Source organism: Daldinia childiae (assembly GCF_008694065.1).
Source record: "Daldinia childiae strain JS-1345 chromosome Unknown Scaffold13, whole genome shotgun sequence".
Classification (NCBI taxonomy): domain Eukaryota; kingdom Fungi; phylum Ascomycota; class Sordariomycetes; order Xylariales; family Hypoxylaceae; genus Daldinia; species Daldinia childiae.
The window spans coordinates 874,307-888,944 of NW_022984654.1; the positions used below are offsets into that span (position 1 = coordinate 874,307).

General features: G+C 47.7%; 3 protein-coding genes across 4 annotated transcripts; 1 reads left to right on the plus strand and 2 right to left on the minus strand.

Moving 5' to 3' along the window:
- Window positions 1-143: 143 nt before the first annotated feature.
- Window positions 144-1,997, plus strand: GL218_08653 (putative bzip transcription factor protein; the record flags this gene model as incomplete). The annotated part of the gene is made up of 1 exon (XM_033585458.1): window positions 144-1,997. One exon carries the CDS (start codon window positions 144-146, stop codon window positions 1,995-1,997), a length of 1,854 nt encoding a protein of 617 aa, XP_033440605.1.
- A 7,440-nt stretch (window positions 1,998-9,437) lies between these two features.
- Window positions 9,438-11,895, minus strand: GL218_08654 (uncharacterized protein; the record flags this gene model as incomplete). Its single annotated transcript, XM_033585459.1, has 6 exons — window positions 9,438-9,534; window positions 9,584-9,648; window positions 10,110-10,168; window positions 10,267-10,300; window positions 10,497-10,710; window positions 11,075-11,895. The coding sequence occupies 6 exons, from the start codon at window positions 11,893-11,895 to the stop codon at window positions 9,438-9,440; spliced, it is 1,290 nt and encodes a 429-aa protein (XP_033440600.1).
- Window positions 11,896-12,895: 1,000 nt separating this feature from the next.
- On the minus strand, window positions 12,896-14,527 carry GL218_08655 (uncharacterized protein; the record flags this gene model as incomplete). Of its 2 annotated transcripts, XM_033585460.1 has the most annotated exons (7): window positions 12,896-13,311; window positions 13,374-13,440; window positions 13,479-13,596; window positions 13,650-13,761; window positions 13,825-14,298; window positions 14,364-14,408; window positions 14,476-14,527. In XM_033585460.1, the coding sequence occupies 7 exons, from the start codon at window positions 14,525-14,527 to the stop codon at window positions 12,896-12,898; spliced, it is 1,284 nt and encodes a 427-aa protein (XP_033440598.1). The 2 variants fall into 2 exon arrangements, with proteins under 2 accessions (XP_033440598.1, XP_033440599.1); XM_033585461.1 differs by having other exon boundaries at window positions 12,896-13,440; window positions 13,484-13,596.
- Window positions 14,528-14,638: the final 111 nt, after the last annotated feature.

Genomic DNA, 14,638 nt, shown 5'->3' on the forward strand with positions numbered 1-14,638 from the left:
CTCGACGCACTAACCATACATCCCTGCAGAGCAGAATCCAACCTCTTCGACTATTCTATACAACAACCTGCAGAGTTCCTAACTCTCGCTTCTCTTCCAAGACACACACACACACCACATTCACACACACACATAGACCAGCAATGGTCTCAACATTTCAGATGCCGGCCTTCTACCGGTCGAATCACTTATCCGTCGATACCAGCCATGCGCAAAAGTACTTTGATGAAGAGGACAGCAACATCCTCGACGAGAACATCCTAGACAGCAACGCAATGGACTCGGGTCTGGATATGTCGCCGCCCATGGCTGGCAGCAGGAGGGATTCGTTCGCTGTACCCGGCTCGATATTCTCCCCGAAGACGGAAGTGGGAGATTGGCAATCCGTCGACATGCAGTCGGTCCCGTCAAACAACCCCTTCCTAGAGCCCCAGAACAACAACAACCCGTTTACGAGGGCTGACCCGCAAGCCGTATACGGCTCGCAAAATCAGCAATGGCAAATGGGTCAAGGTTCCGGTACATGCACACCCTTACAATACGACAGCCTTGAGAATGCATTCGACAATAACCAATCCATCTTCCAGCAACGACCTCTTCAGATGCAAACGCCCTTCAGCAATCCCGCCCACCAGGTACCGCTCTTCGCTACAGTTGGTCCTAACAATCCTCCCATGCCGAACTCGCCGCAGAAGGATTGGATGGGTCAGGACTTGAAGAACCCCTCGTTAGTCAAGCGCATGCGACCGGATACTCCAACTATCCGATCGCACAACGAGCTGCGTCGCGGTGATGGCATCCGCAAGAAGAATGCCAGGTTTGACATTCCGGCGGAGCGCAATCTCGGCAACATCGACCAGCTTATCGCATCGACTACTGACGAGCAGGAAATCAAGGAACTGAAGCAGCAAAAGCGACTACTTCGCAACCGGCAGGCTGCGCTGGACTCTAGGCAAAGGAAAAAGATGCACACGGAGAGGTTAGAGGATGAAAAGAAACACTTCACTAGTCTCATCAGCTCGATGGAAGAGGAGATGAGCGAGCTTCACATAAAGCTAGACCAGGAGAGGCGCGAGAGGGAGTACTTGGTGGCCCACGTCGAGAACTTGACCTTGGAAAAGGAAGAGTTGATTCGAAACCACACCATCGAGTCCGGCGACTTGCGCAAGAAGATTAGCGTCCTGACCGACCACGTCCAAAGGCTCGAGCACGCCGCTATCCCCAGCAATACGGGCTACTCCAACGGATATAACGATATGGACAGCCTTACTATGGATACGTCTTGGGACAACATGGGCTTCATGAACGAGTTCCAGATGGAACCCGAAGTGAAGCAAGAGCTCCAGATCGTTCCCCAGAAGAAGGCAGACGTCCAGCTCTCATCCGACGGCGAGAAGTCCACCACGCAAGGAGGTCTCTTGTTCATGCTCTTCCTCGTTGGCGCTTTTGTCATCTCCAACAGGTCGGCCCCGACGATCCCCCGCGTCTCGGAGGATGTTCGCGAAGCTTCGACAACGCTTCTCAACAACATCTTCAAGGACGCAGGCGTCGCCAACGCCGAGAGCGCCATCGTACCCTCGGCTCCCCAGCCGTCCGGTGCGGACTGGACCTCAAGCGCTTCGGTCCCGATGGCCAGTGGTGCTATGGAGGGCGTAGCGCCGTCTATGCTTGGTGATCTAGCGGATTCTCTTACCCAACCGACGCAGGAGCAGACGAACGAGCAAATCTTCTCTCTCACACCGGCACAATATAACAGTGTGACGTCGCAAGATTTCCTTCGAACAGCACCGACGCGATCGACGGGTCAGAACCGCCGGAACCTCGCAGACGCACTAAGCAACATGCGCCACGCCGAGAAGCACTCGGCGGCTGAGGTATATACACGATCACTGCTGTGGGATCAGATCCCGGGCGACGTTGTCAGGAACTTTGCCAAGATGGTGGCCGAGTGTAACAACGCGAACGGTGGTCAGAATGGCAACGACGCAAACTCATGACGATTTCACGACATAACGACACATTAACGAAAAGAACGAATTTACTACTACTATTATTACTACCACTACTACTACTATACGGCTTCGAGTCAACAGCCGATTTTTTCTTTTTTTATCGTATTTACAATTTGGATATTTTCGCTTGTTGGTAACTTAAATATCGTACCTTTTTTTTCCAAATGCCATTGTTCATACAGTTTTTACACAGCGCTCCCGCGCATCAAAATCCAGATTCGACGGTGCTCACGCACACCGAAACGACCTACGACGACGTATCATTATCATCATCTACATTATCTACATCATATCATCATCATCTATTTTGTCAATCTCGAATCGAACTTCTCATCATCATCATCATCATTATCAAAGTCATCTTATTGTTTATTTTGTGTCGAAACTTAGCAAGCGAGCCAGCATTCTGATTTAATTTAACCTTCGTCTGTCCCATTATTGAAATAACTTGGTTATTGTTTATTTTTATTTGCACGCCAAATATTCTCTCTCCGTCTCTCTCTCTTTTTTTTATCCGATACATCATCATCGGTTAAAAAAATTTTCACCAGACAACCAACGTACTGCATGGCGAAAATGGGTCGGTCATTGGGGAGCGGGATTGCCTTGGCATGTAAGCCCGGCTGTCGAGGCTACGTATTTTCTTGTACAATGTTCTAAGGGATCATTTGGGAATCGAGGGTAGGGTCAGAAACCCGAAACGGCGAGGTTCTTTCTTCACATATTCGGGTCGCTGGCTTTTCCTTACACTTTCTCTTCGTGCTACCCTCTGGCGAGCGGGCGTAGTCTCATAGACGAGACGGGGACCTTACTGAATAGGTCCGCGCCCAGAGCGGGGTATTTCTTTTCGGGACATTTTTTTTTTTTTAGGAGGGGAAATATGGTTGGGTCTCAGTCTCACGACACGACATAATGGGGGTTGGTCTTAGTTGGGTCACTCAAAGGGGCGGGGCGGTACCGGGGGTGAGCTGACGAGAGCAATGGAAACGGAGACATCTAGCTTTGTTTTTTTTTTTTTTTCCTTTCTTTCCTACATATTTTATTTTCCTAGTATTATTTTTTTTCAATCCCCATGGAAGGGGCGGCAACTCAAGCCAAAGGGCGGTTTATTGGATGTGTGAGACTCATCATACGAGAATGACGAAGATATGTCACGGACAAACAGCACACAGGGGCGGCATGAAGAACAGGCAGCTTACCAGTAGCTGAGAAAGGGACATGTTCTTTTTTTTGGGGGGGGGGGGACAGCATTGCATAGCATAGTAGAGCGATCCATGGTTTGGATCGCACTTATTTGCGGCTGTTCGTCTTGTAACTCATCAGTCAGTTTATTAGCGAAACGTCAAGATGAATATGAAAAACCCCCAAGCAACCAAGCAAAAACACCAGTCCCACCAAGTAAAAACCCTTTTTTTTTCTGCAAATAATGTGACTGACTAGGTACAAATGCAATGATGCCATTTTTCCCTTTTTGTGTTTAGGAATCGTAGTCTGGTAACGAATAAACGAGAGTAACCAAGAAAATAGAACTACTGAACCAACTAACTGACTGACTGACTAACATGAACCCACTAACAAGTAACTACCAGAATAACAAACGAGCTAACCAAAGCACCTTGTTCCCTACCTACACATGCCGAGCATATGCACGATACGGGTACATTAGGTCAGAAATGTCAGATCAGATGGGGGGTGTGGAGGGGGAGGGGGATTAGAAGGGGGGGGAGGGTGTGTGCTTCCACTTGCCTAAAGCGGGTGGTTAGCCAAGTTTTGCGATGACGGTTCGGTTCAGTTCGTCCTTGGGTTGGTCATGTATGGTAGGCTAATGTTTATTTGCTTGGGGCTTGGGGGATTGGGGATATTGAGCGTTTCGCTTTGGCTTTGGCTCTGGCTTTTTTTCCCCACGTATGCGGCCGGGTCGGGGCGCAGCAGCAGCAGCAGCAAGTGACATATTTTATTTTTTTCTCTTTTTTCTTTTCGGATGGCATGGAGGAATTGTATAGGTATTCATTGGAAGTTAAGCGTCTTATTCTATTATAACCTATATTATAATGCTATAATTTATTCCGATTTAAATTCTTACCTTGATGATGATGATGATGATAATGGATATTCATGTAAGTGGATAGGGATATAGGTATGTTAGATACAAATATAGATTATTCACCCCCGCGTCGGGCGTGGAACTAATAGGGAACAAGGGAACGCCCATTACTATGTACAAGGTTAATCCCGTCTGGTTCAGCGTAGCTTTTTCCTTTTTAATGCCAAGTCTGCTGCAGAAGCTCACATGCGCTGCTACTTTTGGGATTCCTATCCGTTTTCTTCATCCACCTTGTCTAGTCTTGTCTGTCTTCCCTTAGTTCCTTCTCTCTCTCTCTCTCTTTTTCTCTTTTCTCGTAAACATTTACGAGCATTACCATTATATACATACAGTAGGTAAAATTAAAAAAGGTTGGGTCGGAAGGCCAGTGGGAGCGGCCGTCACGGCGCATATATATGAGCAGTTCCAAGACAGGAACGCGCAGCGGTAGGTAACGGTGGACGGGCGGGTGTGTAGTAGTTGCGGAGCGCTAACATATAATATATTACGAAGCGGCCGTGTAGGCGGCCCGTTTTGTTAGCCAGTGTGATGTGCAATTACATAGGTACATAACATAGATGATAGAGGTATCAATAATGGTGTAAGTCTTGTATGTCATAATGTCATAGATGTGTATGTATGTCTCACTCCCTACTTACATATATACACACATACACACACATATACACATATATACACATAATATAGAATTGATAGTCTTGTTAGTAATAAATAACAATAGCAACATATCCAAGGAAGAAATCGAAGAAATCGAATTCGCACTCGGCGTGACCTCAATTCATCCCACCACTTACAACTAACCCGACCTACCATATTTCTTCCCCTCGCCCATACACACGGGCCACCCTCACCCATATCTACGTAAATATAGGTACGCGTACGCGCGCCTATACACGCCCACATGCTGTCTCAAACACGGGACCCGGAGGAGCCTGCAGGTTAGTAATGTAGTATGTAGTTAGAGCGAGGTTGAACGTTGTAGCGTGGGAAGCTCGGACTCGTCATAGGGGTGGTTTGGTGGTTGTTCACGCGAGATAGACTAACGGTCCAGACGAGCACGAAGAGGGTGGGTAACCTATAAGGGCTGTTTTGGTCTCGTGGGTTGACAGTTGGCCCTCCTTACCTAACGAGGGCAGACGTATTCCCGTTGGTGGGTATATTCAGGTAGATGGACCTATAGACTTTCCCGTATAGGTTAGGTATCTAATTATTGGTTCGGTAAGGTATGTATACACATATACACATATACACATATACACATAATGTAGCAATGTATGTGAGATCACAAGTAAGATCGGAATACGGATGTTCGCACCTTGTTCATCATCCATCTGCTCTGTCTGCTGCCAATTTTAGTCGACGAGTTTGTTTTGCTTACTCCTCAACCTACATTTGCCATACCTTACTTTACTTTACCTTACCTTACCTTGCCTCCCTCCCTTCCACTAGTAACATACACCATCACCAATAATCGTGTTTATGTATGTGTGCATATGCATACGTACAAGACAAAACTAGACACCAAAATGCAAAGTGCAAAAAAAAAAAAAAAAAAAAAAAGACTATGCATAGGACATCAATATCCAGGCACATGGCTTATAGTGTCTCGCCCTGTGATCTAGGCCCACTCTTAGAATGGCATAGAGAGACATTGCATTGCTCAACGGCAGGCAAACACAACGTACAACAACGCCCCTATTCAACGGTCAATTTCGTCCGACTCATTCGTCGCCAACGACCAGGCAGCCGGGACTTTGACCGTTCGGAGGGGGCGCTGAAGGGAGGGGGGGGGGGAGCACAAAGTACGGCTAGCTGCTTGTATTGGTGCTTGTCTATCGTCCCTTTGCCTACCTATTACTATCGTACCATCATGCCATCGTCCGACCTGCGGCGACCACTCGTTCCTTTCACTCCTGAGTTCTTGTCATACTCGGTCCTTTATTCCTCATCTTCCCCCTTTTCCCCATGGGGTAGGGGGAGATAGATGACTGTCCACTTGTCAAGCCTGAGATCCAAGGGGGCTACTAGTATCACGTATATGAATGTGCGATTAGTAGAAGAGCATAGATTGGCTGTTATGGATTCCCCTTGAGATGAATATCGACTAATAAAACTTGACTGATATGCTAGTGTATATGTAGGAGATAGGTATGTATGTAGGTAGGTAGGTAGATAGGTATGCTTACCGCCAGTTAGCACGAATAGGGGCTTTACATGAATGTTCAGACAAAAGTCCTTCGCTCACCTCACCTCATAACCCTGCCTCCGTAGCAAATGCAAATTAGTCATAAATAACAAAACGTACCACCCACGTAGCTATCCGGCTTTGTTGCCCTTCTGTGTATACGTCGTATTTCCATTTCTACGATCGGCATACCTGACCTGTCACGTAAGTCCCGATGCGCTCCAGAGAAATCTATCACAAACCCGCGAGCCTATCGTCCTACATCCCTTCCCCAAGCACGCAAGGTAAAATATATACCTACCTACATACATACATACATATACACTTACATAGAAAAGCGACAAATCGAATACCGTCGCGCAAGTGACACGGGATCGCCAGACTTATCAGAATCCCACGATACCCAAGGTAGGTAAGGTAAGTTTTGTTATCCCGGCATCCGGTCAAGACGCACGGAACATCATTAGCGGGAAGCTCTGCTGCTACTGTTGCTACTGCTATCTGATCTGCAACGTGCTGCAGAAGAGACAAAAAGAAAGGGGGGGGGGGTCTGATAAGATGGTGGACGATGACGGGTCTGTGATAAGGGGTAGTTACACGCTGTATATATATCTACCTAAGGTATGTACGCACACATTTATATACATACACATACACATATACATGCCTACCTAGGTATATACGTGCGCACGGCAGCAAAAACGGACACTGCGCAGCAGGGACCTTACCCGGACTGCGAGCGAGCGAGGACTTGCGATATGATACGTAAGAATATCGGTAAATGTCTGCCTGAAGTGATGCATAGACTTAAGGTATAGGTAAGTAGGTAAATATGTAAATACTTTAGGTATCTAGGTAGGTATGTATATATGTATGTATATACCTAGGTATGTATGTATATCAGACAGACATACTACGTATGACAAGAAAGAAAGGTCACCCGGGGAAAAAGAAAACCTCGCTGTAAGACGTTTCGCAGCATAGTGCCATCCGGGAAACACGCGGTAGCTATCCGGGCCCGTAGGTTAGGAATTGCTCTACATACATACCTACATACCTACCTACATACAGCAGCAGCAGCAGCAGCAGCAGCGAAGGAAAAGTAAAGGCTCTAGAGTCCGGGGGATAAGAAATGCTATGTAAGAGGTAGACAGACAGGCAGATACCTAGACACCGTTTCTGCGCCCAGTTACACTACCTACAACTTACCTACCTTACAACCTATACTCTCCGCCCCTCGTGTCGCACACGTTGCGAAGATGAGACGAGACGATACGATAGCAAGTAAAGCTAGGTTATGTACCTACATCATAGTAACTCGGGCAATACCTCCCGGGGCGGATTCCATCGGGTAGTCAAGTCAAGTCAAGTCAAGTCAGTCCTATCGAAGTTTGGTAAAGCCAGCTGATTTTGGTTTCGTCCATGACGACGACGATATTCCCTCGAGAGAAAAAAAGCTTAGCCAGCCAGCCAGCCAGTCGGTGCTGACTGTACCCCACGCAAGGGGGGACAGGCAGGACAGCAAAGGAGAGGGAGATAGCCTACTTGGGCTATCTCGTCGCTAACTAGGTACCTAAAGCACTGAGGCTCATTCATCACGGTTACGTGCCTACATCACGATGACCTTATATGTGTATCTCATATATGTATGTAGGTTCTCCAAGCCCAAGAGTCGATGTGCAAGGACCGGTATATTAAGATATATGAAACAAATTGCAGACGGGTTAAATCAGCCGCATATTATTCCCCACACGGGAAAGACGCCTTAAGACAGCCAGCCCCAGATGGAAGTGAGTGCAAAGGGATGGGGAACCGGGGCCACCAGTTTCTCCTCGACGATCGGCTCAAGAACAGTCAAATCGGCCTCGACTGACCGCCAAACAAGCAAAATCAACCTAACCAACCAAACATTCCAATTAATTATCAACCCGCATATCCATCCCTATTGGTAAATTCTAGCTTAGAACGGAGTAAGAGGCGGCTGTTGAGATACCCCAAAGTGCACATTTAGCTATCGAATGCCCAGGTAAAAACCCATAAAACCCGTAAAGCCAAGGCCGATCACAACGATGGCGTATGCAAGAACCAAAAGTATCTGACCATCTTCACACCCCCTTTTTTGTTTTTCTCACTTGCTCATCCTTTCTCGGCGCCCTCCTGCTACATACTATGGTAATGGTAAGACAAGAACAGAATAATAAATATGCATTCCCCCACAATCGTCATTGCATATGCAAAGGTGATGCACAGCATCTCTAGTTGCTACCGGCTGCGGCCATTCTGAAGAAACCCCGCGAATGAAGCAAAAGCAAAAGGGGAACAAATGATAATAAAATCTCCTCTTCCGTTTTTTTCCTCGACGCCTAGGCGGATTCGCTCCCCCTATCGTCATGTTTGCGAGTACTTGTCTCGGTAACCTAACCTACTGCTGAGAAACCCGTATCCATTGCGCTAGGATGTCGTGATAGGGGCTACACGGACTTCTGGGGACAATGTGTATCCAATTGGCGAATAATCATCTCCATCTCTCCATCTCTACTAGCCTATCATACGTAGTGTAGTCATCGTCGGCCCGGGAGGGGGGATACTGCTTATTTCTTCTTGGAGTTCGTAGGATTATACTTGTCCTTCCAAATCCTACACCCCGTGCGTCATTGGTTAGTAAAAATAATGTTACACTGGTAGGTAGATGGGCATATGCTAGAGTATGCTAGAGTATGCTAGATTCGGAGAAGCTCGGCAAAGCGAGACGGAGTGTAGGACAGCGCAGAGAGTGTTAGGGTAGATCAGTGTAAACAAAACCGGACTGCTCCGCTGCAACTGAGGCATTTACATTGGATATGGACGTGGGACGGTAGCAAGCGCCATACGAGGGTAAGAATGGAATTGAGGAAACGAAGAGCGACATTTCCCGGATTCGGTGAAAGATGAGGCTCTGATTCGTTTAGACCCCAACTCGGCGACCCGTTTTCGCGGCCGTCTTTTGATGGAGACGAGCCCAAAAAGAGCAAAAAGCGAACCCTTGTTCTAGACCCGCTCGGAGCCTTGTTGTCAAAAGGGAAAATAAAAAGACAGGGCGAACTTCTGCAAATATGTCCGGAAAGACGGACAGCCTATCGTCTACCCCGAAGACCACTCACCCGCAACGGCCGGGGTCTCGTAGCTTTTGCTGTGCCGCCGACGTACGGGACGAAACAACAAAGGAGAAAGGGTTTGCCAAGAGAAAATAAAGGCTAGTCATACGAGTAGCTTACGAGAAGGGATAATAAATGTGACACTTACCATGTATTTCCTAGCGTTTTATTGCCGTTCTCTTCCGCCAGACGGTAGTACCTTGCTGCAGCATACTAAAGGGGAAGCATACAGTTAGTCTCATGTGATTTTTTTTCTCTCCCTTCCTTCCTTAGGCACGCAGATGGGACGGGATGTTAGGGCGAGTAAGGTACTCCAAGAGCTGTCGCCCCTGGGTGTGCGATTCTGATTTGCGGCTGGAAGCAAGCCTCATTGCTGCCCAACGGGACGAGATCGTGATTTAGGACCGAGCAGCAGGGCCGCTTTAGCTTGCCGCTACTGCTTCGGAGACAAGACATCCTGATCTAACCCCGGAAGCTAAGCGAACGAGCTGACCAGACAAGCCACAAATTTAGGCCACACGAGGCTGACACTTCATCATGCCTAGCTGTCGCTCGCATGGTGTGGTAGTGGTGAGCTTTGGGCAGGGACGTGAGGCGCCGGATTTGGAAGTGATACGTAGCAAAGAGAGGTAATAGATAGACAGCGAGGAGACCTAGCTTCGCGCCTAACGTACCTTGTCTTTCTTGCATCCGAAACCCTCCAGATAGCACCAGGCGACTTCATTCATGGCATCTGCGTACACCGAGGAACATGCCCTTGTCAGCCTATCCCATCACCAAGTCCGTTCACGCAAAGATATTGCCTGCTTTCGACGAGGTCGAACCACTCACCAGTATCTCCAAGGTTGGCCGCTGTTTCGTAGTACTGCCCGACGGTAACCATTAGTCGATTTGATCATCATATGAAAAAAAAAAAAAAAAAAAAAAAAAAAAAACAGCGGGACTTGAGTCGAGGTCTGGCTGGTGGGTACAAGGTGTCGTCCCCTTCTCCTCAGCACTCCTCACCCACTTGACCTCCGTTATGCTTCAATAATGAAACGGTAATGGTGTTGGTGGCCCACCTGCTTAGCAGCGACTGGATCTCGCGGTATGCCCCAGCCGTGGCGGAAGCAATTCGCCAATTCGAAGATGGCCAGGACGAGTTCTCCCTTAGCGGCACCTCCTTTCTTTAGGCCCGCCTGTAGCGCCATGCTCTCGACCGCTGCCGCATTCGACGCTGCCGCCGACAGGTAAGTGATAGCTCGTTCGGGATCTGGATCGCAACCCCAGCCGTGCCTAAAGCTCCGCCAAAGCACGAAGGCAGGATGTTAGCTTTTCCGAACGTACTCTTGTCTTCTTCCGTGGTACTTCGTGTTCGTATGTGAGCAACTTTGCCACCATCGCTCTATTCGCTTGTGTAATCTATCGAGCTACCCATAGCTACCCATAGCTACCCAGAAGCCGTGAATCTCTCTCGCCTTTCCTCTTTTGAGAGATCAGGAAAAGAGATCAGGGGCATTCTTTAGATGGGTCTAGACGTAGCCATGTGCCAGTGAGACACGCATGAGACGCGATGAGATGCGATGCGATGCGGTGCGATGCGGTGCGATGATTCCATAAATAGCAATGAAACGACCATGGTGGCGATCCAACTACTGACCTTAGAGCAAGACCGTAAAGAACCTGGCTTAGGGGATTATTCGCGCCCTGGGGATCGGCCAGACGCCCAAACAGCCGCGTAGACTGGTCGAGCTGCCCATCCTCATGCAATCGGATAGCTTCCTGAATGTTGTCGTCTATCACCTTTGACGAGACCACGCCGTCCGTCTTGTGTCCGTTTCCGTTTCCTCCGTCATCGCGCAGCCGCAGCCCAGCTAATTCTGCCGAGGGAGAAGGAGATGGCGACCGAGACGGCGACACGACACCAGGCGACCTGCTGCCCCGGCGTTGCCCTCTCTCGTTCGCTTCGGCTAATATCGTCGCTCTCTTCTCCCACTGTCCCTCGTATGCGTCCTTGTCTACACCCGCCCCTCCGACTCCTCCTTGGCCGCCACCCGATCCATCTTCGGCCGAGACGTTGATTTGCGGTAGATTTTCGGGCACGTAGTCGGACGTAGGCGGGGCTTTAGACAGGTGCAGACGCTGTGATAGGCGGTGGTGACCACTGGGTTGATTGCGCGAAGAGCCGTCATTTTGAACCGAGGATGTGCTGCTGCCCCGCGATCGCGGCCTGAAGACGTCAAGACTACGGCGCGTCTTCGAAGGGGACGTTACGGCTTCTTTGGCTGTTAGGTAATTGTTATCGCCGTTAGAACTTCTTGGGTAACTCGGAGGATGAATGATCTCTTGAGTGGTTGTATCAGACCGTATGAAGGTAAACTCGGGTCCGGCGAGTCTATCTAAAGTTTCGCGATCTACGCCGCCGCCATGACCACCACCATCTAATTGATCTTTCTTTTTAATAAGATCGCGTATCCCCATGGCTTACCTAATTTAACGCTTTTTATCTTTTTATCTTTTATCTTTTTCTTTCTTTTTCTCAAAGGGTATAAACCAAAGAAAAGTTGTATAGTTATATATATAGTTAAACAAGATAAATCTAGTTTGTAATAGTTGTAATCTACGAATATAGTTGCGGAAGTTGGAAAACAAAAAATAATTAATGGAACCCGATTCCAATTGAAGGCAGTCATTTCCTTCTTTAATAGGCCTCCATTATTCAACTTGTTAGCCCATTCTTTCAGCCCCAGCTTACCCGCCCAGCTTTGAGCAACCTTAAAAACGGGGGCTGTGATTTCCGCTGTTAAATAAAACAGGTAATAACTAAACCGAATAAAACATGCTACCTCTTTCCCCTATTTTGGCCCTTTGAGTAACAAAGGGAAACTACGCCTCTGTTTCAATCCTTGTGCCATGTGCCAAGTTTTGGTAGTACTAACTACATAGTTTCATACTTTCATAGAGCCCCTTCGCCTTGTAGCGCTAAGTTATTGGCGGGGTTAACTACTAGGTACCATAATATAATTATAGAGCTCAAGACTCTAATTATGACCTACCTATTCAAGTCCCATAGCCAAGTCTTATACATAGGCTATCATGAAAGGTCTAGACTTCACATGTGAAAACAATTAAATACCCCTTAATCACTCTCAAGATGTATCATGATTATACAATATGTTTATTTTCTATTGTAATTGACTATCTTTTGTTCTTCTGTTCTTTTTTTTCTTCCACTCAGGGTATCAACTCCTAACCGTCGCCTAAGGCGAAACGCATCGCAATGGGTATCACGAACTGTTGTACGAATAAGGCAACCTTCAAACGCCAACCAATGGCCGTGATATGTGCCGTCTAGATGCTAGCTGAAGAGCCAGAAACCGATTCTAAGAAAGGTATTAACATTGCCTTGGCAATATAGGCTTTGTCCAAACAAGCCATGTCTTCAATGCCTAGATAGTTAGTAGGAAACCGAGAAGGCTTGTTAAAATCCAATGTAATCCCTTTGCTGGACAAAATCGAGGTCCTCTTCGCCATCGTTTTTGATAAACTCCTCGACCTCATCTGAGTCGATGTCATCGCTGTCTGCTGCGGCGTCATCATCGTCGCTAGATACGTCTGTATCCTCAGAAGATGCATGGTTGTTTGCTTTTCGAAGGACACTCGCCCTTTCGATGTGAAGCCGCTTACAACCCTTGAGCTTACATACACCGGTGTTGCTGAAGTCAGGACACTCGAATACATGACGGTCAGGACATTGCGCTCCTTTCTCGCAGTATCCATAAATCCCAAAGGATCGACATACGGGGTCTGTTGGGGAATGTGCCGCATGGATATACGAGCACGAGGTGTTGTGGCAATTGCCCTTGGCGAAATGCACGCAGAGAGGGGTTCTCTCTTCTGTAATGTCATGTGAAAGGTCACAAGCGTCACCTTGTAGACATTTACCCTTTAAAAGATACTCTCGGCAGATGGCCGTCTTGGAAGCATCGTGGATATACCGACATCCAGGGCCTTTCGGGCATGATCCTACAACGAGTCGTTAGTATCTCTACTGGGGGTCTTACCACACCGCAGGTCTCCACGAGTCGCGAGATGGGCTTTTTCGTAGTATGAAGGAAGACGATACCGGTCCATGAAAAGGTCTTGCACTGCTCGTTGACCTTCTTAACTCCGCCAGCAAACCTACCAGCAGTGTTGCGTTAGCAAGAGATTCATATCTACTTAAGAATACATACCGCTGGGCTTTTACGACACCGTGTCTTACAAGGTTGCCGTGCTTAGTACGATGAAATTTGACACCACCGATTGATGTTACTTTGGGGGTAGCCGAAGGGGGGTTTACGTCGTCTAATAATTAATTGTTAGCTATTAAAGGTTGCACCCACCACATCCGTACTGGAAGATGCTTACCGGGCGCTTTCACAAGCTTGCTGCCTTGCTGCACAACTCGAAATAGAATGCCATCCAGCACAACCTCGTATTGGGAAGCTGATGTGGATGAGCTAGGAAGCCCAACGGGTTTACCATTAGCACCACCCTGAATCACACTGTTCATAAAAACAGCCTTCTCGCGGTTGTTCCTTTGAAATTGTTTCTGGCGATGAGTCTGCTCTATGGCACTGGCGCGTTGCTGCGATTCCTTCTCGTATACAGAAGTGTTGATCAGCTGCATATGACGATCGGTCTTCGTGACCCACGACGGAGACGCAGGATCGGAAGTCTCGTTGGTGGCATCACTACTGTCGGCTGCAGGTCGAGATTGTCCATTGAGAACCAGAGTTTTATTACGATAGGTCGGGAGGGGTCTGCCACGTCCGCCACGATAGCCTCCACGAGGATACGGGGCAGTACGATAATGGGATGCTCGGGAAGGGGGGTTAGGATCTTGGGGTATATTAGCATCTCTGAATGATAATAAATAATTGGCGTGATCGAATAAGTTTTCATACCCGAATTCACGCCATCGCGCTGGGCTTTGTGGCGATTAATTTGACCTGGATTTTAAATGAGTAAAATACACTTTAAAATACACTTAGAACATAGATGCCATGGTAAACGTACCAGCTAATTTGCTAATCTTAGCCATTAGCTCTTGATCTTCGGGTGTTGACATGTTTGCGACTAGGTAATGAGACGTAAGTCAAGTACTAGAAGTTAGAGAAAATGCCTTGTCGATCGTAAGGAAATATGCTTCAAGATGAAAAAAGGTGTCGGATAGGTAGAA